This window comes from Rhipicephalus microplus, chromosome 5 (genome assembly GCF_043290135.1).
Source record: "Rhipicephalus microplus isolate Deutch F79 chromosome 5, USDA_Rmic, whole genome shotgun sequence".
NCBI classification, from domain to species: domain Eukaryota; kingdom Metazoa; phylum Arthropoda; class Arachnida; order Ixodida; family Ixodidae; genus Rhipicephalus; species Rhipicephalus microplus.
The window spans coordinates 77,821,609-77,842,870 of record NC_134704.1 but is presented as its reverse complement, the minus strand read 5'-3'; the positions used below and the strand labels follow the sequence as shown (position 1 = coordinate 77,842,870).

Sequence of the window (21,262 nt, the reverse complement as noted above, 5' to 3'; positions counted from 1 at the left end):
GTGAGCATTTGAGCGAGTTGGGTAAGCATGATGAACTACAGCGCTACAACCGAGACACGGAGGAAAGAAAGAAGGAAGAACAAGGCACCTCTAGTCCTTGTCTTGGTAGTTCTCGGTTGGTTCACTGTGGTCCATGAAAATAATAAAAAAGAAAGTGACATCCACGTGCATATAAGTAAGCCCGAAAAGGGGTTGGTATTGGTCAAGTTGAGGCGAGGAGTATTCGGCGCACCTGCCCCACACTTCCATTGGTTGTCGCTCGCTTACTTGTTCGTGGCCCCTGATATACTGAATAATAGAACAGTGACCACTGCGATGATCTATTTTACGAAAAGCTGTTTTCTCCCACACTTTTCTTTTTGTTCTACATTTGGTTTTCTTTTTTATTTCTCTTCCATTTGTGACAGAAAGCAGGCAATCCTATCGCTTACTTTCTATACACTCGTGGTTCAATTTATTTCTTTTATAATCGTTTGCTGACTCTTTTGCGGTAATTAGATGGGTAAGCTCCAAAAGCAGCTCTTTGGTTGACAGTGAATTTTCGATAGCAGCTAACCAAACGCGCGCGAGAGAGAGACAAAAAAAACTGCTTTATTTTTTTATAACACGGATCACTGCAAATAGTCGTCACCTATTCCAGGGCTCCGCTGGTTCTTCATTGCTATCATTTCTGATTGATTGATTGATTGATATGTGGGGATTAACGTCGCTAAACCACCATGTGATTATGAGAGATTCTGGAAATTTCGACCACCTGGGGTTCTTCAACGTGCACCCAAATCTGAGCACATGGGCCTACAACATTTCCGCCTCCATCGGAAATGCAGCCGCCGGGATTCGATCCCGCGACCTGCGGGTCAGCAGCCGAGTATCTTCCATCATTTCTGCTCGTTGAACCAGCCTAAGCTGATCCTTTTACGTTTAAGCACATCGGCGTGCTCGACGTCCCATTCGTAAATGCCGCGATATTCATAGGCTATAGACAGGACACTGCGCGGTTTTGTGAGAGGCGGTGCGCGGCCTTCCTACCGGCACCACACACTCTCTTTCCTGGATAGAGTTTCCGCTTGCGTGCACCGCGCTGTTGCCGGCTCGTTGCTAGCTCCCTGCAATAAGCGGGAGCACACAGAACAAGGGCGGCAGTGCAAGAAGAGGACCTGCACAAACAAATTACACCGCGCACCTTTCTATTTACTCGCGTTTCCTCTCCTACGCAGAGAGAGACGAAAGAACGGTTAACACGGCTTCGAAAGACAAACGAATGCCAAGAGGTGAAGAAGTAATGCAAAGACACCCGCTACCAAGAGGAAGCCGAGACGGGAAGTGAGCCCAGGCAAACGCTATCTGGCTTCACTCTGTTCGCAAGCCAAAGTTCTCCGGGCGGGATCAGCAGACCGGAGAACTTTGGTTGTGTAGCATCGCCGGAGGTCTCGTGTACTTTTCGGTGAACATCTGCGTCGTACCCACATTCGTTAGTACAGGCTCAGAAGTTTGGGGTGCGAGACCCGTATTCGCAGGGCGTCTTGGCTATGAAATTTTTAGGGGAATATTTCGGCCAATCGTGATGCGGGATGTATGGCAATTGAAACTGGCTGACCAATGGTAAAACGCACTTGCGAAAAAGATGTTTTGTGTATTCTACTTCAAGTGAATGCGTACATAGGGCGCGAACGCTCTTCGGCGTCATAGAAAGTGAAAGTTTTGTAAATTCATAGAGCGGGGCTCTTAAACTGCGCAGTGGTCAACGCGCCTGAGTGATGTGCTCTGACGTCCCCCCCCCCCAAAAAAAAACACAGGCAACACAAGATGGCGTATAATGGGAGCCTCTAATGATTCACACGCCCTGAAGTGTTTCTCTCTCTCTCTCTGCTTGTCTGTGTGTTCCGTGGCAATTAAAATTCTCGTTTTCGAAGTATACGAACCGCGAACAATACCGGCAGGCCAATGTCAGAGATTCTTTGTGCAGCATGTCATTGCAGAGCATTGCACGAGAGCTCCCGGCATGTCCAGCTGACAGTCGTTCCATCCGCCTGCGTACCGCGAATCTCACGCCCACAGCTTCAGCTCATCAAGCGGCTATAAGTTGCCGCACAGTTGTAACGACTACGCCTATCTTCGCGCAAGGGCTGGCTACCAGTGCATCACGCGGAAATCGCACCTGTCTCGTGTTTAGGTCGCAAACGCGTCTGAGTATCTTCACAACGCCACCAGCCAGTCCGATTCCATTGTTTTGTTCTCGATGCTATAAAACAGTTTGAGTACACCCGACGCACAACAAAGCGGAGACGACGGAGAGAGCTTGAAAAGGGTGTAACCCATAACGGCTGCTGTGGCTGGTGATTTGCCATCCACTCGGCTCATTACGCCCTTTCGCTGCTGTAGCGCTATGGGAAAAGCCGTGCGACCGCCAGATCCCCGGCCGCGTGGTAAACCGGAGAGCTTACGAGGCCGGCGCCTGCACTCGACGTCGCATCGAACCGTTTCGGGCCGTAATTTATGGACGCCGCCACAGACCACCACGCAAGCCACGCTCGCACAACACGCGCCAGACGGCGAAAGTGCAGCGGGCCTGTTGTGTGTTCCTTTTTCGCCCGTTCCGTCGCCAAAGTCAATTCGTTACCGCGTGGAGCTCCGAAAAAAATAATAAGAAAACGGAAGGACGCATTTATATCAATCCGATCGCGGGCGTGAAGCTCGCTTGGCCCAACTACGAATGTTTGCCGGTCCTCCCGCTTGACTGGACGTCGATACACTTAGCCGCTCGCATACGCAGTGCTGGAGTAAGCGCGATCGCAGTTTTGTAGCGCCGTTGTCTGGGCTTGCATGTCGTGTGATTGCGCGAGCAGTGAAGCGGAAGTTAGGACTGAAACAGCGGACTGCGATCTGTTTCGTGTATGGCTCAATTTTATTGCCGATTACCGAACGATTGTTCACTGTCTTAAAAACTAAATAAATAAATAAAATGACGAACGTGAAGTAGGGAAAGAAAATAAGATCGTTAGGGTTCCTGAGTGTACGCGCAAAAAAGAAAAGAAGGAAAAGTAACCGAAGGTTCGTAAAGGAGCACCCCCAGCTAAGTTTCTTTTTCTCTATCTGGTGGTTGTTTTTCCCCTGCCAAATGGACGTGCGCCTTGCAGGCGTGACGCTTCGCCGCATAAAATGCTTGTCTAACAGAAAAGCACGCTTGTAAGGCGGCGAGATGGCGTCGTCGGTTCAGAAACGCCGAAGTACTCGTGCGAGAGAAAAAGCAAGTCCAGCGCTTGACGATCAACAAATAACCACTGTACGCTCCGAATATATAGGGCGGCCCCGTACAAATGCGCTTTAAGAGCCTCGCATCGCGAGTGCAGTTGAGAGCGTTTGTCGTATGTCGCGTTAAGATCTCCCTTTCTCTCGAACTGCTGCATTGCTTTTACGCCACTACGCCCTCGTTTTACAGCCTTGTTCTTACTGGTATGGCGCAGCCGGTTAATGCAGCATTCGACCCTTCTCTCTTGCTTGCCCATAAGGCAATACACTCTCTCACCAGCGAGTGCGGGTCACGTGCTAGAAGCCTCGATACTTAGTAAACAAAACCGATGACGGCGACTTCTGAGTGGTGCCCTTCACCAGAGCCGTGTATTGCTTCTGCAGGATACAAAAGTGGGCTTTACTGTTTTTGTTATTCCTTCCATAAAGCTTCGTTCCTTCGCGTTTCTTTACTTCAGAACCTACTAGGTTCTGTTCGTATCGAACCACAACAGCTTGTGCCACCCTGCGTGCGCGTGATTGTGGAGTGCTTCCCAGTGGAGGAATGCGGTTCTCGAATTTGCGCTAGTTTCGCTTTGTTTGTTGGGTTTTCCTCACAGTTATTTTCTTTTCCTCAGCCCGTGGCTGCTCGGATAGTGATAGCGACTTTGCCTATAAAAACCTTTCCGGGTCTTTCGAAAGTATGCGGGTATCCATGCACTGTCCTCTATAAACTATCTTAGACGTTCGTTATTTCAAAACGTAGGTACATTATTTCGGGAGTTGGAGTAAAAGAGATTTATGAGAGCACTTGAGTTCTTCGTGGCTGGTCGTCTACCTAGTCGGCGAAAACATATTGAAAGCGTCAGTAATTCGGTGTGCTTCCATTCGCGCAGACTCACTACAATTTCGTTGCGGAAGGCAGCACAGGCGATCACTACAATAAAAAGTGCTACCTCCAGAGCTAGGAATACTGGTATTAAATCTACTAGCAAGTTGGGTCACCCTGGTCCGGTGTTCTATTACGTCCTGCCGCTGTCTGGACTTTGATGGCCCTTTCGCTGTACGATACATTAGTAAACAACTGAAACACTGAAATAGGATTGACAGTGATTGAAAATAGTGTTGCTCTTATAAGTAGCCACCTTGTATTCAAGAGTTGGCCAATATCACTCCGTGCTGTTGTATGCGAACGAATACGGTAGTTGAATTAAGGCAGGCGTTATTGGACATCATCATACGTCGTCACCGAAAATGGCCAAAGTAAGCCCACAAAGACGTCGTCTTCAAGATCTGTATAGTAACCAACGCGTTTTCGATTTACTAGCTGGGTCTTCCTCTTGGCGATTATCTAGGTACGTTTGCGACTTCCGGCGTCACTTGAGCGATTGTCTGCATTGTCGTAAATGTTAATTTTCCCTGGAGATGTCTGTAAACTATCAAAGAATTTTTCGCAGGCATTGCTACAGCACTCGCAGCAAGCCTTTAACTGATTCTCATGTACGCAAACGCAATGTTCAAACAATCCCTAAAGTTGGCTTTTTTGCACCAAGTCAATGTATGTGGACAAGCACTCTTCTGGGGGGCCCATTAGCAGGTAAAGTTCAGTCGACAGTAGTGGCTGACAGAGAATACCCGCATTCCATAGCCACACACATTAAGCAACCTAGTCACTTTCTTCTACGAAAATTCACTGATTGCTGCGAGAACTTGGGCGCGATGACAGCTTTCTCAGTAAGCTATGGAGCGCACCACTTCATCAAGTTGGCTGTTCCTACACGTCTTGAGCCGCTTTGTAAGCTTTTCACTAAAAGCCGGAAGAGATACGTATGAAACTATAAAACAAAAATAAATTGAAATGATAGGCCCACCTCACATGAACGCAATTCGATCTGACAAATGATGTGCATTTTATGGTGAACCGACCCTGGTATTCTACGCCAAATAATATTTTCCACCGCGACGCGGTACAGCAGACGACCTCGCAATATTTTCGCATTCAGAGGACAACGAAGATTCATATATCTAAACTGAGATCTGTGGTTGTGTTACTGATACCTGCAGTACTAATACCACTAACTTCGTCAAATTCTGCATCATTGTTAAAATTTGTTGTGGCGGCATTTCGAGCTCATTACAGAGGCTACTACAGCCTTTCGGACAAAGTGGAGCCAACATCATAAATAATCCTCTACAGCGTGATCAACTATGGAATACTCACTATATTGTTCGCAAATGTTCATTAATTATTCACTTAGCACGTATTTATCTTTGCCATTGTGGTTAAATTTGTTAATATGCTGCGGTGTAATTCTTTAATTTTTAATCTGTATATTTAACCAAGATTTATTTATATATCGACTTTTGCCTCTCCTATCCTCAATATGTTTGTATACCGAGGGGATGTTGAAAAATAAATTGTATTTTGTCAGATGCAGTTTGTTATGCGAGGAAAGCACTTTCGAGTACACGTGGTCCGTCTGACATCACGTTAACTCCTTCATTTTTTTCCCACACTTGCGAACAGAGTCCAACACGGACGACGACTATGAAGACCCTGACGCGAAGATCGCGAAGTACGCGACCGTGGCCCAGAGTCCTCCCAATGGGGCGGCGCCCTCCAGCGCCCACCAGGCTGCGCCATTGCAGCTGGTGCAGCACCAGCAGCAAGGCCGGCCGCACCAGCACCAGCAGTACGAGGCGGCGGGATTCGGCCGGCCTGTTGGAGGGAACACCTACTCGCCCACTCCGTCGTCCGCCTTCCAGGTGCCCACAGAGGCGGCGTACGCGGGATCGCTGCGCTCCGCCAACTACGCGTCGTCCGTGTATGGCGGCACCAGGTACGCACACAGCACAGTGAATGAAGTGTGTCGTCAGGGGCTCCGTTACAGGGGTGCAGCCAAAGAGGGGCGGGGGGTTCAGACCCTCCCAAAATGGGTCAATTTTGCTTGCATATATGCGCACACACACCTACAAACGTGCACACAAACGTAAAGTAGAAATAGTTGAACCCCCCTCCAAAAAAAAAAACAAATAATAGTTCTGGCTACGCGTCTGTCCCGTTTATTAATAGGTAGTTTACAATAGCCCCCCCCCCCCCAAATGCACGCATTATCTGTGTAATGGCCAAGCTGGTCGATCTCGCGTCTCCTTAGCAAATACTTGGTCTTTCCTTGGGTAGACAGAATAAAATGCCTTGTTAAGCACATCAGTTCATTCTAGAATAAATTTGAGCACAAATGGACCGCACACGAGAAGAGAGGACAACCGTACAGTCGTCCTGTCTTCTTGTGTGTTGTCCATTCGCTCTCAAATCTATTTCAGATTGTATACAGAGTAGCATTGAACTACAACCTGTCATAAACTATGCAAGAACATCCAAGCTCCAGTGCAAAAAAAAAGAATTGAGTTTAAACCTGTCTGTTTCACCCCCGGTATAATTGCAGACCTTTCGAAGTGCTCGTACTAAGCTTGCGTCACGCCTAGCAAACTTGGCGGCTGTGGCCACGAGAGGGTTCTACTACACTATAGTGCAGCTGCGTGGAGTGTCTCAGTCTGAGGGCATGGCTTGGCGGCGACTGCTGGTCGGCGCATGCACGGATGGGTGAGGTTAAACACATGTGGTACGCAGCTGCAGTTTGGTTACTGATAAGTGACGCAGCAGAGGGTATTTTGTGGACACCCGACGGTTTAGCTTTCAAAAAAGTAGCTTTCAAGCTCTTCAGTCCAAAAGGTTTTCTTTATCCCTCCACAAATTTTTGTAAGAATTAGAAAAGTACCCACAGCACGTAGCACTGTTCCTTTGCTGTGTCAGTCTTTGCAAACACAATGATGCACCTGTTAGAAAAGCTAGTTGGTAGGGGCTAGCTGGTTGCGCATAGTCGACACTTGCAGCGTGTTGCTCAAACACACACACGTGTTACAAAGTACAAGTAAGTTCATCCTTTATGTTTCAGCAGTGCGCTGCAATTGTGAGCTATAGCTGCATATGTTTATGGTTGGGTGCAAAGGCACTACTGATGCCAAGACTATGCTTTGGCAGGCTAGTTGATGTGAATCCATAGTTATTATGTTTTAGCACAAAACGATACCACAAGGAAGAACGACAGGACAAAGCACTTTGTCCTGTCCTTTTTTTTTTTGTCGTGTCCTTTTGTATTAAATTGTAATCACTACTTATGCCATTCCAACAGCCTGGTCATGTGGCTGCTATACTGATGCTTTTCTCACCATTGTTAATGGTACTTCATCTTAAGTGCCAACATCTGATTGCATACTGCAATGAATACCACGGTTAATTGGCCATGTTGCTGCTATGATGCTAGTCCTTAGGCATACATTTAAGGCAAACAGCAGCAACCGTTTAATTCTTGTATGTTTACAAAAGTTATTTTAAAATATTCAAAAGAAGCTAGACTTAAGTATATGTGAAAGAAATACTCAACACTTATTGAAGAATAAAGAATTGTTGCAGATATTACAAAATACATGATCATCGAGAATTCTTCACGTGCCTAAGATTTACTGCTATTGTAAACTCAGCAGTACAAGTGTGCTCCTATAAACAGAGAAGTGAAATGCCAGCTGAAGTTTCAGTGGCTGTTTTCTGACACTCATACTTGCATCCAATATCTGCAAATTCATTATTATAGCTAGATGGTTGAATATCCACCAATTCTAGACACAGTGCATTTAGATGTTGCAGCTACTATAAGGCAAGTGGCCCTTGCAAGAAATTACCTTTAAGGACTATTATATACTTTCGTGCACATTAGGCCTCCCTTAAAACATACGCGTGAACATGGTCTGAAGCTGACTGAAAATCTTAGGACGGAATTTGCATTCACCTACCCTCGCATGTCACCCCGGAAAGATAGCAGGAAATTAAGACTCATTACAGTCATTTATTACTCTTTATTATTTTGGTCCATAGGTACGTTACACACAAATCAAGACATTTGCAACTTGCTAACAAGAAACAATGTTTGGTAGATAAGCAGTAGCCAGCACTAAATGTGTGTGCCCAATGTGGTGCTCACTCCAATTATGCCTCTCTCATTTTTACAGACTTGGAACTGCACTTCGGACACTTCCGGCCCGATTGGAGTATGGACAAGGACCCGGATCTCCAAAATTTTAGGGTGTACATACAATGCTGTAGATGCGCACGAGTGGTTGCAGTGTTTTGTCATTTTGCTCAGGTTACAAACGGAGCTCACTGCAGGAACAACAAAAAGAAGCATTCCTTGTTTACCACACAGTTCATCTTGGTTTGCTTTTGTTTTCATTACCTTCTCTCAACTGTCATGTCAACAGTTGTAGCGTACCTTATTTTGTGTGTTCTGTGATAGTGCAATAAAAAAAAATTGTCACAACAGGTTATTGACATGTACACAGTGTGCGCATGAGGTTACACTTTCAACCTAAGTGGCCAATCAAAATAATTTTTATTTACATGTGAAAGAAATCTGCAAGATCATATGTACCATAACATGTTTTTTTGCTGATGTGCACGAAGTGTTTTGTGAATTGTCTCAATCCTCTTTTTCTGTCTGTGTTTGTGATGAAGCTGTCTCATAATATGTTTTTGGGCAGTATAGGAACACATGCCCCTTGTAGTATTTTTCTATGATCTTGAATCAAATACAACAAACACAAGTAGGAAAGGGTCTGCATCCATGGATTAGGTCGCACTTTATCATACAGGCAGATCCCAACTCAGTATTTAATTTTTTTTTTCATCCTAACACAAGCTGAAACATAGCAACTCTGAGACTAACTTAATACCACAAGAATATGTTTTTGCTAGTGATTTTATAACAACACAATGACCACATTGAGAATTTCACATTGAAACAAGAGTTCATATGCTGACGTAATTTTTAAATATTAACTCCCTTGGTTACATTGTTTGTATTGTTATATAAAACAATCTTAAACTTCTGTCATCAGTGTTGCTTGGTCAAAATGTAGGTCTGCCAAGTACCAATAATTGCTGGCATCAAGTGGTACTACATGTACATAGTATAACAACCTACAATCATGGCCCTAATAGCCAGATGACTGCTTCATACCAAATTCACGCACCATAGTCGCATCTAGATATGAAATTGACGTAGCTAAGCGAGCAACGTAGGCGCAGTTAACACCAGCTTCAGATGAGTACACACGAAAAGTACTTGATGTGTAGAAAGTGCTTTTGTTTCAATATGTACATAAACTCTCACAAAACGAAGGCTGCATTGCTTGAACATTTTGATGAACAAGCACGGTAGAAGGATGCAAAAGTGCGAAATGTGCGGTGGTTCAAAACTTTTTGCCATTACGTGCTTTTTCATGTCCACACTTTTATTGAAGAGTTCGTGTATGACCAGAAAAAAGAAGAAACAGCAACATATTAATGAGCATATCATCCACAGATATATCAGTTTTCTAAACATTACTTTTGCTCAACAACAATCTTAGTTTTTAAAAGGCTACATCTTCTATTCACAACCGTAGTCTCTTTCTCTATTTTTGTTCTAGGTCACATGCAAGCTTTCAGACAATGAACAGAGAAATACATGCATATGTACAATGTTTAAAAAAAAAGAACACTGTTACACATACAGAATAGGTCAACATTCCCAGCTTGCAATAATTAAGTTAATTCCCACTCCCTGTCAAAGGATAATTTGCAGCGAAAGTGATGGTTCTGTTTCGACAAGTAACACATGCATTCCTGCTTGTTCGACAACTGCGGTTATGCTTCTACTCTCAAGCAATAAGCAATCTCACACACCATGCATGTCTTGCGAGTGTGCTGCAAAAAATAAAAACTTGTGGAACATCTTATCTGTGTGTGTGATTAAAGAGCGTCAACAAAACTGTTGAGTTCTCACTAAAAGAGTGGTGGGACACCAACACCCACAAATTGGTCCAATCACATCTCAAGCAGTCTTTAGTCTGTTCACCTTAACTATGCTACTTTGTGGAGGACATTGTTTCTTGACAGCAAAACAGCAGAAGTGGCACATTTACTTCCTTGTGGGGCAAGGGCGTTTCTACAAGCCAATCAACAGAATAAAAAGGTTTGCGGGTGTTCTTAAGCTCAGGTTTGCGGGTGCTACAGACAGTCATGAGAGGAGGTAATTCAAGCAAAAATACATAGCGTAGAAACCACATTTCAGGACGTGGCATACATTAAGAATATTTAATTACAATTCCTGTACAAGAAGGACGTACTATGTATTGCATGTTCACTTAGTTCCAACTAACTTGGGATGGCAAGCACATATAAAAACCACAAAAAATCTTGCATTCATTCTCCCATACTGCATTAAAGCGGTACATTCTACATGCATTACACTAGATGTTTCTATAGACGGTTTCAGTCTTCTGACCATCGACGTAGAATCAAATCACAGATAGTATTTACCGAAAACAAGGTCCCGACAGCACTGGATGTTGAACGGTTTACGGTATTAGGTTTTGTGCATAATTTAAAAAAAAATAATGCAATCAGTCGCATGTGTTCTACGTTATTTTTGAATCTCCAGTGCATGTGGACTAAGCACTCGTCTATAATGAACAGACATCATCTTTGCAGTGGCTGTTGCACTTATACAGCTCGCTGCAACCATGTTCTCGCAATAACCTCAAAAAAGATGTTGCCCTCTCAAATGGCGTGTGGCCGCAACTGAAGAACTTCAACCAGAAAACCGAGGTCCATCAATTTAAATTTGAGTGGATGTTGCCACAGCAACTAAATGTCACATAAACTAAAAAAACACTCTAGCTGCTTTGCCATGTATGATCGACCATCCTTGAAGAAAGCCTGCTGGGTATGGAACACTTGTTATTGGCTTGGCTTCCTCTGTATAGTTCTTGTGCAGTGCAGGTAGCAGAAAAATGCTTGACAATACTCCTGTCACAGTGTTGCTGTTTTTATACTTCTTTTTATCATAATGTTTCCCACTTAAAACTACACCAGGTTATTAATGCAAAGCTGTAGAGGAAAGGAATTCCTACATATGGACAGGATGCAACGTCGGCAGTTGAATCGGAAAACAAACTTTGGGCAATGTTTACATCATCTGTATTCATTTAGCACCGTGGCAGTACGCTGTTGGAAACAAGAAAAGCCAAGAAAAGATACTAACACGCTAAAAAGACAACTTTGGGCATCTACGCCTGGCATTTATTTTTCAAACTCTGTCATAGTGTGACGCACCACTAGAACAAAATTAATTGGCAAGACAAGACGTTCACACAAAACAAGTACACGATTAATTCAGTGAAATCTTTAGAAATTTTTGCCTTTAGTAAAATAGCATGCAGCATATGATGGCGCTCTCAATAATGCCAATATGAAACTTTTAAGGAGCCAATTTCTTCAACATTTAAGTTACATTACTGAATTTGTCACGTGAATTTTTTTGCATAATGAAAGTACTGGCTACAGAATTAATACTTATCTCATTGTAATTGTTGCTAATGTTATGCTAAATTGGGATTCCTGAATATTAAAGTCAAGAGTGTAGTGTACGTTCCCAAAACAATTTGTCTGGTTATCCTCACATGCTCAAGTAAAACTTGTCCCACATTTTCTTCACTCCCAGCCTTACCCAACAAAACTCCCACACTTTAAGTCTGCATGTCCTGGTTATGCGACATGCACATGAGGAGGTTAACGTTAACACAGCAATACATTGCATTTTCTTAAATATAATGCACCTATGTATATAACCCCTACTCGTAACTTAAACTCAACAAAAAGGAAAAAAAAAACTACCCCTGAATATCCCACTCACCCTCACATTTAAAGCACATTTTTTGTTTGTGTGGATTATAGCAGAAAATGCAGTACGTCTGTTTACATGAAGCGGGCAATGCAAGAACACTAAAATGTCCTACATATGTGCCCGAGTTGCTTCTGTTCACACAGTCTTCGTCTCGTTTTTGTGTAACCTGGTGACACTATGACGAGGCCAACTTGCTACTTAGCATAAATTCTGATTTTATTACTCGGATAAGAAAATTTTCTTTTAAGTTAAGAGTCGTATTATGAGGCCAAAGGAAAAAAAGCAAAATCTACGAAGACCATGTTGTGTGAAGCCTACCAGGTTAACCACGAACTCTAAATTATACAGTGCTCTTCCCGCAAACTCTACGATAGGGTAAGCAAAAGAATGTTGCCTTAAGACATCGCTCGTGAAATCGTAGAACTCTGCTGCTGTTTATTGCCAAATTCGGTAGTAACAGCTTCAAGCTTTCTAGCAAGTCGCAACAACAGGCATTTTCATTGCAAAGGAATTTCATGTTTGCACTTGCAGGCAGCACATGTAGCAGAGAACGGCCAAGTATAGAGGATCCTAGATTATTCCCGCATCCGCAACCCAGCCACCCGTACCCTATTTACAAGTTCCACAGATTGATTGATTGATTTGTGGAATATAATGTCCCAAAACCACCATATGATTTGAGAGATGCAAGTTCCAGAGAAGTAATGAAAAACTTGCGTCACAAGAAGTGCCGATTCTGCAAGGCTCACTGTGTACACCAGTACACTTATAAAGAACCATCATGAATTGTGGTAGTAATGGTAATAGGAAGCTTTATTTTTGTTCATTTAGCTTTTGAAGTTCCAAAGATAAATTCTCCAGGTAAAACAAGCCAGTTTGTGTACATGGCAACCTCAAATTCCATCAGTACTTAGTAGCAGCAAAGCAAAAGCACATTCGCTGTGAAGCTGCAGTGTACAATTCCTTGACATGGGTCATTCACACAAGAATGCACTGCTCTCGTGCATCTCCAAGCAAGACGCTCAGCACTACGGTGCATACCAACATGCAAAAAATTATGTACAACCAGACAGGTAAAGCAACAATGCTGTTCAGTTCAGGGAATTTATTAGTGCAGAGGATGCTGCAACAATGCACAACCATAAGTCTTCCAAGGCAGTCAGAGTGGAGGGGAGGAAAGCTTGCAGCAAACAACCAACACTGTGTTAAGGGGGCAGACTGGTCTTAGACATTTTTTGTTTATTTCTTTAGTGATCTTGATAAAACTGCACAGAGTTATGCAGTTTTTTCTGCTGATTTCAAATATTGAATTAGTTTTCCTATAACTCACTTTGTTTCTGAGATAACCTAAGTTCACCCCCTATTGTTTAAGGCCACCATAGAAAAAAAAGTGCTTAATTAAAAGTGATATTTAGGATATGCCAACATAGACTAATGACTATAGAGTGAAAGTATGGAAGAGGTTTTTGTTTTTAGGCCTTTATTGGTTATTTTGCAGCAAAATGAACTGTATATTTTTAAAAGCAATTGGAATTGTGTTACAATTTTGATTAGTAATTAATTAAAAAGGCATGTGCTCTAAATTCTGCTCCCATACTTGCATTCTACACACTTACAGGTTTCCCGTGCAAAGAGAATTATTGTTGTACCTGCCCTTGCTACAGAGATATTGAGGCCTCAAAATTGAATAGTCACAAATTTACTTTTTTGAGAAAAATGGAAAAAACTGAAAACACACAGTTTCTTCAAAAAGCAAAAAACATGGTGCGCATGTTTTGCAATCCTCATTAAGGCGCTCATAAATTGATAGTAGAGCTTCAGACAAAGGTGCTGGCAAATTATAAAGAAGCCTCAAAGTCGGTTCCCCATTTTTTTGCAGGTTCTGCATGTTAACAGCACCAAGAATCTGGACAGTTAAAATGACATTACAAAAAAATTACTACTTCCTGGTGCGTGAAAATTTGCAGAGAGATAAAAAAGTACTTGGAGAAACCAAATATGTCAATTTTAAAAAATGAATTTTTTTGTCACTTTTTGGCCCCAAAGAGCAGTCTGCCCCCTTAAAATGTTAATGCCACGAAACAAGCGCCAGTTAAAACCAAATCCCTGCCCTTCAGACACAGTACGGTAGTTGTAATGTACAACAGAGACTGCTGACGCACGTACAAACAACACTTAAGTGAATACCTTCTGTTACTTTGACAAAAATAGTCATCTTTACTGAGGACAGGTGCGCAAGCAGAAAAATGGGTATTCTTCTTGGTGACAAGAGCTGTTTCCTGCAAGGTAGGCATGAGCTCTCCAGCTAATCTAAGGAAAGGTGTCGGTGAGCAATGCTTACAGCCTGCATGGCACTTTGGAGTTGGGGGGGGAAAACCGTAGAATGCAGGCGCTAGTGAGCTTATTGTTCGCAAAGGACATACGTGCGTCGGCATGTTTTAAAGCGGCTCTAACGACTGAAACTGCAGTGAGGGGCTGCAACTCCCAGGAAACGAAACAGCCGACCATTTCACAATCACGAGTCTGCCGCTTCAACACACATATAAGCTTTGCTCCAGAAATCTGCCAAAATACGTGTTAAGACGGCTTAATGCTACAGACCCTTTCGTAATTATTAAGCTAGCCTTCCCTAAAGGCACTTCGCCAAACTAATGGCGGCGTAGACGTGTTTTGGATGAGCAGTTATGCACCTCAACTGGGTGCTTTACGAGGCAAGCAAACCAGCTTGACTCTGGCAACAAAATTTGACGCACTGGCAAACCACATCACGAACAGCATTTGTGCTTCATTCCACTTAAACATCTCTTTTTTCATGAAAAGACATAGCTTTCAAGTGACTACCGTTGGCTAAATGAGGAAAGCCTCAGCTACTCTTAAAAGTCACATTTTTGTCGAGGCTACAGCTACTTCCTTTGCAGAGATTTGCACAGCACTCTCTTCACTTCCACATGATAGAACAAATTGAAGTCTGGCAAGTTGGTAGAAATAATGATGTTCAAATTGATGCTTAATATCATGTTCAAAGTGATGTTAATTTTAATGTTCAAAATGTGCCTTCATCTCGGGGAAACTTTGGATTAGACTTAAGCTGGAAACTCAAGTACATGCGCAGCTTTCTTTATTAACTGATTTGTAAGGTGTTTGCTGGTGCCAATTTATCGTCTTGCATCAGGTAACATCCTAAACTGTGTTTGATTACGTTTACATGTGGAGCATTATTTATGGATAACCGGACACTGTTTTTCTAAGTTTTCTGAACATGTAAGAGCTGACATTTTTTGTCTGAAGTTTCTTCATGGTGTTCATACATAGAACCAACTATCACCAAGTTGACAGATCTTCCATGAAAACGGCAACAACGTTTAAATCATGCCTAGGAGGATGGCAACAGAAAAGTGAGCATGCCCCACAAGACTTCATGGTAACCTGATGTCACCCTCATCCTAGATGTTAATTTATACCTATCACACACAACATAAGGAGTTGAAACTGAATGACAACAAAGAGTAAGAAACAAAAATGTTTCAGCTCCAACACACGAGCTTCGTTCAACGTTCATTTTTTTTAGATTATGGTCGGCATAAAATTTCAACCTAACTTCCTGCCTTGGCTCCTCTCAACAAGATGGCATCCCATCAAGCTCTCAACTTCAACTTTAATACACTATGTTAAGCCAACTAGCCTACCCATTAACGCTTCAGTGTAAAGATGATAAACTTTTAAAATCTGTTCTACTACAAGAAATGCAAACAAACTACTTTCAGAGGGTAGAGTTGGCGTCCGAAGGCGGTTGTACACCCTGCCGAGATAAGCAATGGTTGCCTTGATAAGGACCTTTTCTATCCCCGGAATGCTGGCGCTGGGCTGGGGCTCCCCTCGTCTGACCACTACTGACAGTTTAAAATCACTGTTTCGCACAAAGATCTTTTTACTGCCATTAGTTGTTCCAAAGTGTACTGTGGCGAATAGCACAAGGGCCTAATGACCAAACTGATGATCAGCAGTGTATGCTAAAATATAATATGTAATATGCTGCATTTATACATAAAGTACAGATTCCCAAATGATGAGACAACATTCTGGGTGTAAAAATAACCTGGGATTTTTTTCTTCTCTTGTTCTACTAATTTATATTTATATATATATATCATGTGTAAACAACAAAGGCCAAAATGTTTTGCGCTAGCAAAGATGGTTCCTACAAGCGGTGTAACTTCGTCAAACGAGCTGCACGAGGTGGTACGTAGCTTCAACGGTGTTGAGGAGGCAGCTCTTCGACAACGATGCAGTTGCAGAGGATGTCGTAGGCTGCTCGGCCATGCTGGAAACAGAAGATTGTCAAACAGGCAGGAAAAAGGAATGCCATCGTAAAGTTCTTGACGAAAGACCGCAGCAATGCCCTGCAAAAAAAAAAGTAAAATAAAGAGCGTAGATCAGGAACTACCTTAGTCAAAAGTTTGCAAACATTCTGCTAAGTAGCACTTTTCTCAGCAGGGAAAAATTAGATTAATAATAGATAAATGAAGAACTAAGATCACGTGCAAAATTTCTACAATGACACACAGCTTTCAGTATGATTCCTGCATAATTTTGAACGATAAGTTATTTTGTCCCAGCAGTGACTAGAAAATTGTCGCATCGCATGTTCTCAGTGTTCCAGAGAACTGCACGCTTCATAGACTGAAATAAAGAAGTTATTGTGGCCCGGGCCACCATACCATCTGTGAATTTTAAGATGTACTACAACCTGCACAACGTACTAAACATTTTGTTTATAGCAATGAAATGTTGGTATTTGTGAATAGTGAAATTCCATTGCAAATTTAATAGTGCTGAATAAATAAAATGTCAGTGATATAATCGCAGCTAATATGAATTTTAGGGTGATACAAAATTTTATTTGGTATCGACAAAGGCCCATTGGCTTGGTTGTTGCGATTAGATTTTTGCCCTACAACATTTGATATTAACATGACGCTGCCACACAGGTGCAAACATGTGCCACCTGCGTTGTCCCGGAAGACGCAACAAGCACACACGGGCCTACGTGCTGCACCGCCTGTTCGTTGGAATCGCGGCGTATAATAATACTTTTCCTACACCGGGGCCAGAGTAAACCTTCAGTGACAACTTGTAGCCTCCGAGATTGTGCGCCCGAATCTTTGAGCCCTAATGAGCCTCGTGTACCTTCACGTTAGGTTACAGATGGTGTTGCTAAAGGTAACGCCATTCACTTGCTGTGCTAAAGAACAAGCCATTCCCACACTGAAAACGTTCCTGAAAGTATTATAGTACATACTCTAAGTTGATATAGTGGCATCTCCCTGCATACTTTTAAATTTCTGTGGTCTCATGGACTAAATGAATTTCAAAAAGTGCACAGATTTTCTGAAGGTGCAGCAACGTTCGTACCGCTGTACTGCACACATGCTGCAAAGTCACAGCTAAAGAAGACAAAAAGAGCACTGTTGAGTATGCGTCGCCTACCAGCCTAGTCCAATATCGCCAGCAGGGTAGACTCTGATGCGGCTCCCACCGATTTCTTCTATACTAGCGCATGAGACAACCTTCAGCCCAAAGACTCCCTTGCCAGGGGTACGGCCTCCGGGGGAGTCAATACCCTTGTGCAAGCAGGCGGTCTGCAAGGAGAACACACGAGAAACTTCATTTCCGAGTATTGAACACAACAGGGCCTTCAATAGCTCATTACCTTGATGACAAGCTACGGCTGAGGTGTAGTGTGCATGCCAACATACTATTTTGCCCTTTCTTTTTCCGTGCAGTAAATTGATGTCTCTGACCTGTACATTTCATCAAAAAACATCCAGGCAAGCATAAGAGGACTATTAAGAATTTGTTGTGCATGCTTGTCTTTATTGTTCAGTTTCAGCATCTTGGTAATGATGGAAATGAATGGGTAAGCTGACAGTCTGTGTAAAAATAGCCACCAATAATAACTATTGACCGTACTATCACCAGTGCAACCAGAAGAATAATTTACAGCGCTCATGCATTTTTTTACGAGAAACATAGTCAGGTATAGCCTAACTGGGACATATCAACAAGGATCATTCCATGCCGTAACGTCGCGATGGTGCCCACAACGCAAGGTGTGCCGATTCAAGCACAAGGTTGTGGCCCGAAGTAGATTCATTCTCCCTATTGAAACAGCTATGATGGCCTCAGCTTAGGGAAGATATGAACAAACAAAATTTTGCACACAAAGATTGTGCATAAAATGTAGTGCTTCTCAATCTTCATACTACCCCATGCGAGCTCTTTACACTTGACAAGTGTGTGGAATTAAGCGCTTGGACACCCCAAATAAATCATGATTACAAGGGTTTTCCTAAATAATTCAGATTTTTACTACTTGGGTTTTGTTAATGCACACCTAAATTAACTAATTGAGCAATTACGCATCTTACTCTCTTCAAAATGCATCTCATAGATATGCAAGCACCACAGCCTATATCTAAATTGCCACCTAAAGCGTGCCAGTATAAAGATATTACTGGGCAGCTATACCAGGTCAGTGTTATAGGTGCTTTTCTACTTACGTTGTTAAGTTCTGCATTCAAAAGCTAAAAAGCCAGCATCAGATAAAGCATAATGAAGAGTATTACACACATTTACTTCTTCCATCATTTACTCTTCTTTCTGATAGATCAGACACTGCCAGTCAATATCAAAAGTTCTAATAGATGTGGCTGCAGGCATCATTGTCATTAAGGTTTATGAGGTTTTGTAACATTTTTCCATTCTATATTTTAAACATGAAAGCACATAAATATTGGAGAGGTTAATTGCGCCAAAGTACTTCATTTTTAAAAGTCGACTACTTCGGGTTGTTTCTACTTATTTGAACGTTTCACAACTAAAGGGACACTTCCAATTTTGGCACTATGCTTGTCTTCACACCTTTGCTAACAGTTAGCCAATGAGGTCAAATTCTAAAACACCTCAATAATGCATACAAGAAATTCTGGTGGTACGCTCGGAAGACGTGATAGCTTACAGCTATTCAATTAACTGAAGTGAACTTCTGAAAGAGCCACCTGCCAATGACCGAAAAGTTCCATGCATAAAAGCACAGCAAAAATGCGACCAGCCCTTTCGAATGCTGCCATCACTTTGCATAACGAGCACCCAGCAAAATAATAAAACAAAGCTTCCCCAATACAAAAATACCAAGCAAGCTATCTGAAACTCACTCAGGCATTGCACAGATATCAAGTAACCTTTAATGAACATGTTCACACGTTACTCAAGATGTAAAGAGCAAGAAATACCTCATAGAGGCAGACAAGTATCCGGTGGATAACTTCCAGGACTACGATCTCCGAGGTAACCTCCAGGGCCAATCTAAAGTTCAGGGTTTCCTCACGAAGCAACTCGAAATCGTATTTATCGAGATCTCTGTAAAGTGCAAAAATAAATATATGATAGGGATGTCCTGACGCGTTGGTTGTACACTAAAGTGCGGTCAGTATTGTTGTTTACTGTGCCCAGAAAATGAAAGAGACAGTCAGCACACATTTTCTGCTCTACCAGTGATTGTGTGGTCAACAACTGCAGGCACAACAAAGTAACTGGTTGTAGTGGCTCAATATTTCTATTGCTGAGCGCTGTAATCACCCGTTTTTTTAACCTGAAAGCACGAGCATCGACTGCCGAGTTTGTAAGCGTCTGATCCGGTTTCCGGAACAGCCTAGGACTGTTTATCACAGGCATGCACGCATCCTTGTTGATTTCGCCACTGTGTTCGGTGAAACGCTGCTTATCGACTGGCTGGTCGATGCTCGCGTGCTCAGGTTAAGAATTTGGGTGGCTGTACATAACGAGTTCAAAGAAGAGTTAACGTGTGCTGAGAAATCTGCCAACTACATTAAATCAACAACATTGAAGCCATTTTAACCCTTAGGTATTTTAAAATTTATTTTTGGCAAATTCACAGGACTGCTTAGGTTTTTTTTTTTCACCAAAATTACAAGTTCAAACTGGTAAAGGTGTCGTCAAGAGAACTGCGAAGCGACAATAGCGAATAAGAGTTATTTACAGATAATTTTATTGCTTCAGCTTGTCTTCAGGCAGTTTTGAAAAGCAACATTTGGTCGTTTTACATAATTAACAAACCTATGTTCTGAGCAAGAACACATGTTAGACAAGATGTTGATCTGTCAACAAGCTTCACAACATGTGCTCATCATGCCAAATGACACTTACATGATGTCAAAAAAGTCGACGGCAATATACGTCACCAGCAACTTTACAAACAGCAAGATGAAGGAGTCCAGAACCTCTGCTGCGAATCGCTTCCACAGAGGTGGCAGCTTGAACTCGTGTCCTGAGCGACAACAAGACGGCACCGTTTCACCGCGACAGAGAAAAAAGAATGTAACAGTGACGAACACACAGCGGGCGATCATGAAACTATCAAAGAACAATTTGCTACACGCATGTCTAGAGCCCGGAGTTGCGTTCTCGCGTTTATTTTAACCAACGAGAAGGTTTCGTTATGGTGACGGACACACAGCCTAAACCCCAGCACGTGAAAACGAACAAAGTTCTCGGCAGGCCCGGCTGATGCTCAGCGAGTGTAAGCATTTGGAAGACCACAAAGAGTTCCGGGAGTAGCGCGCACAAGGTCCGGGGCACGATCGCAAAATTTTTTGGACGCGAGAGAAACAGCATGACATGAGAGAAACGCTAGTTACCCAGTCTAGGTGGGGCTCGCTGCACTCTCTGTCCATTGAGCAAATTTTGGTTCGCGATAAATGTCCTCGGTAGGTTTCGATTGATGTCGACCGTCTCGTAGGCGCTTCGGTTTTGGCTCGTCGCTTGGGCTGCGATGTACGGCAGTGCCGCAGTGAAGCACTGCCAGTGGTAGCACTGCCACAGCCACTGGTTCAGGGCCGCCATGTACGCTTCTCGGGAGGCTTTCTGCGAACTCCCTGGCGCTGCTGCGTCATTCGACGCCATCCCGTCTCCCGCGCCGTTGGAAACACGCTCAGAGTTTCGATGGGATTTCTCCTCCGGCTTCGAAACACCACCGTTCTCAGCCATCACAACAGATTGGAACACGAAAACGCGGTGCGAGAGGCTCGCGAGTCGCGCAGCGCGCACGCATCGCGCGCTTGCGAACAACGCACCAGTATAAAAAAAAATAATACTGAAAATGTATTTTGTGCTTAAAAAAGTATTATTTTAAACAAAGTTCTTTGTAGAGAGAAAATAATAAGTTTAAAGTC

General features: G+C 43.0%; 2 protein-coding genes across 2 annotated transcripts in view; one reads left to right on the top strand and one right to left on the bottom strand.

The window, feature by feature from the left end:
• LOC119174377 (aquaporin AQPAe.a) overlaps positions 1-8,842 on the top strand; it is a 132,305-nt gene extending 123,463 nt beyond the window's left edge. Inside the window, exons 5-6 of the mRNA XM_037425250.2 lie at positions 5,756-6,068; positions 8,296-8,842. Of these exons, the coding sequence (XP_037281147.1) occupies positions 5,756-6,068; positions 8,296-8,368 (386 nt within the window). The 3' untranslated portion in view covers positions 8,369-8,842. The remainder of the gene's footprint in view (positions 1-5,755; positions 6,069-8,295) is intronic.
• A 7,246-nt stretch (positions 8,843-16,088) lies between these two features.
• On the bottom strand, positions 16,089-21,124 carry LOC119174376 (protein FAM8A1). The gene is made up of 5 exons (XM_037425249.2): positions 20,729-21,124; positions 20,238-20,358; positions 19,304-19,430; positions 17,499-17,650; positions 16,089-16,411 (listed from the first exon to the last, which is right to left on the bottom strand). The coding sequence occupies exons 1-5, from the start codon at positions 21,075-21,077 to the stop codon at positions 16,261-16,263; spliced, it is 900 nt and encodes a 299-aa protein (XP_037281146.2). The 5' UTR covers positions 21,078-21,124; the 3' UTR covers positions 16,089-16,260.
• Positions 21,125-21,262: the final 138 nt, after the last annotated feature.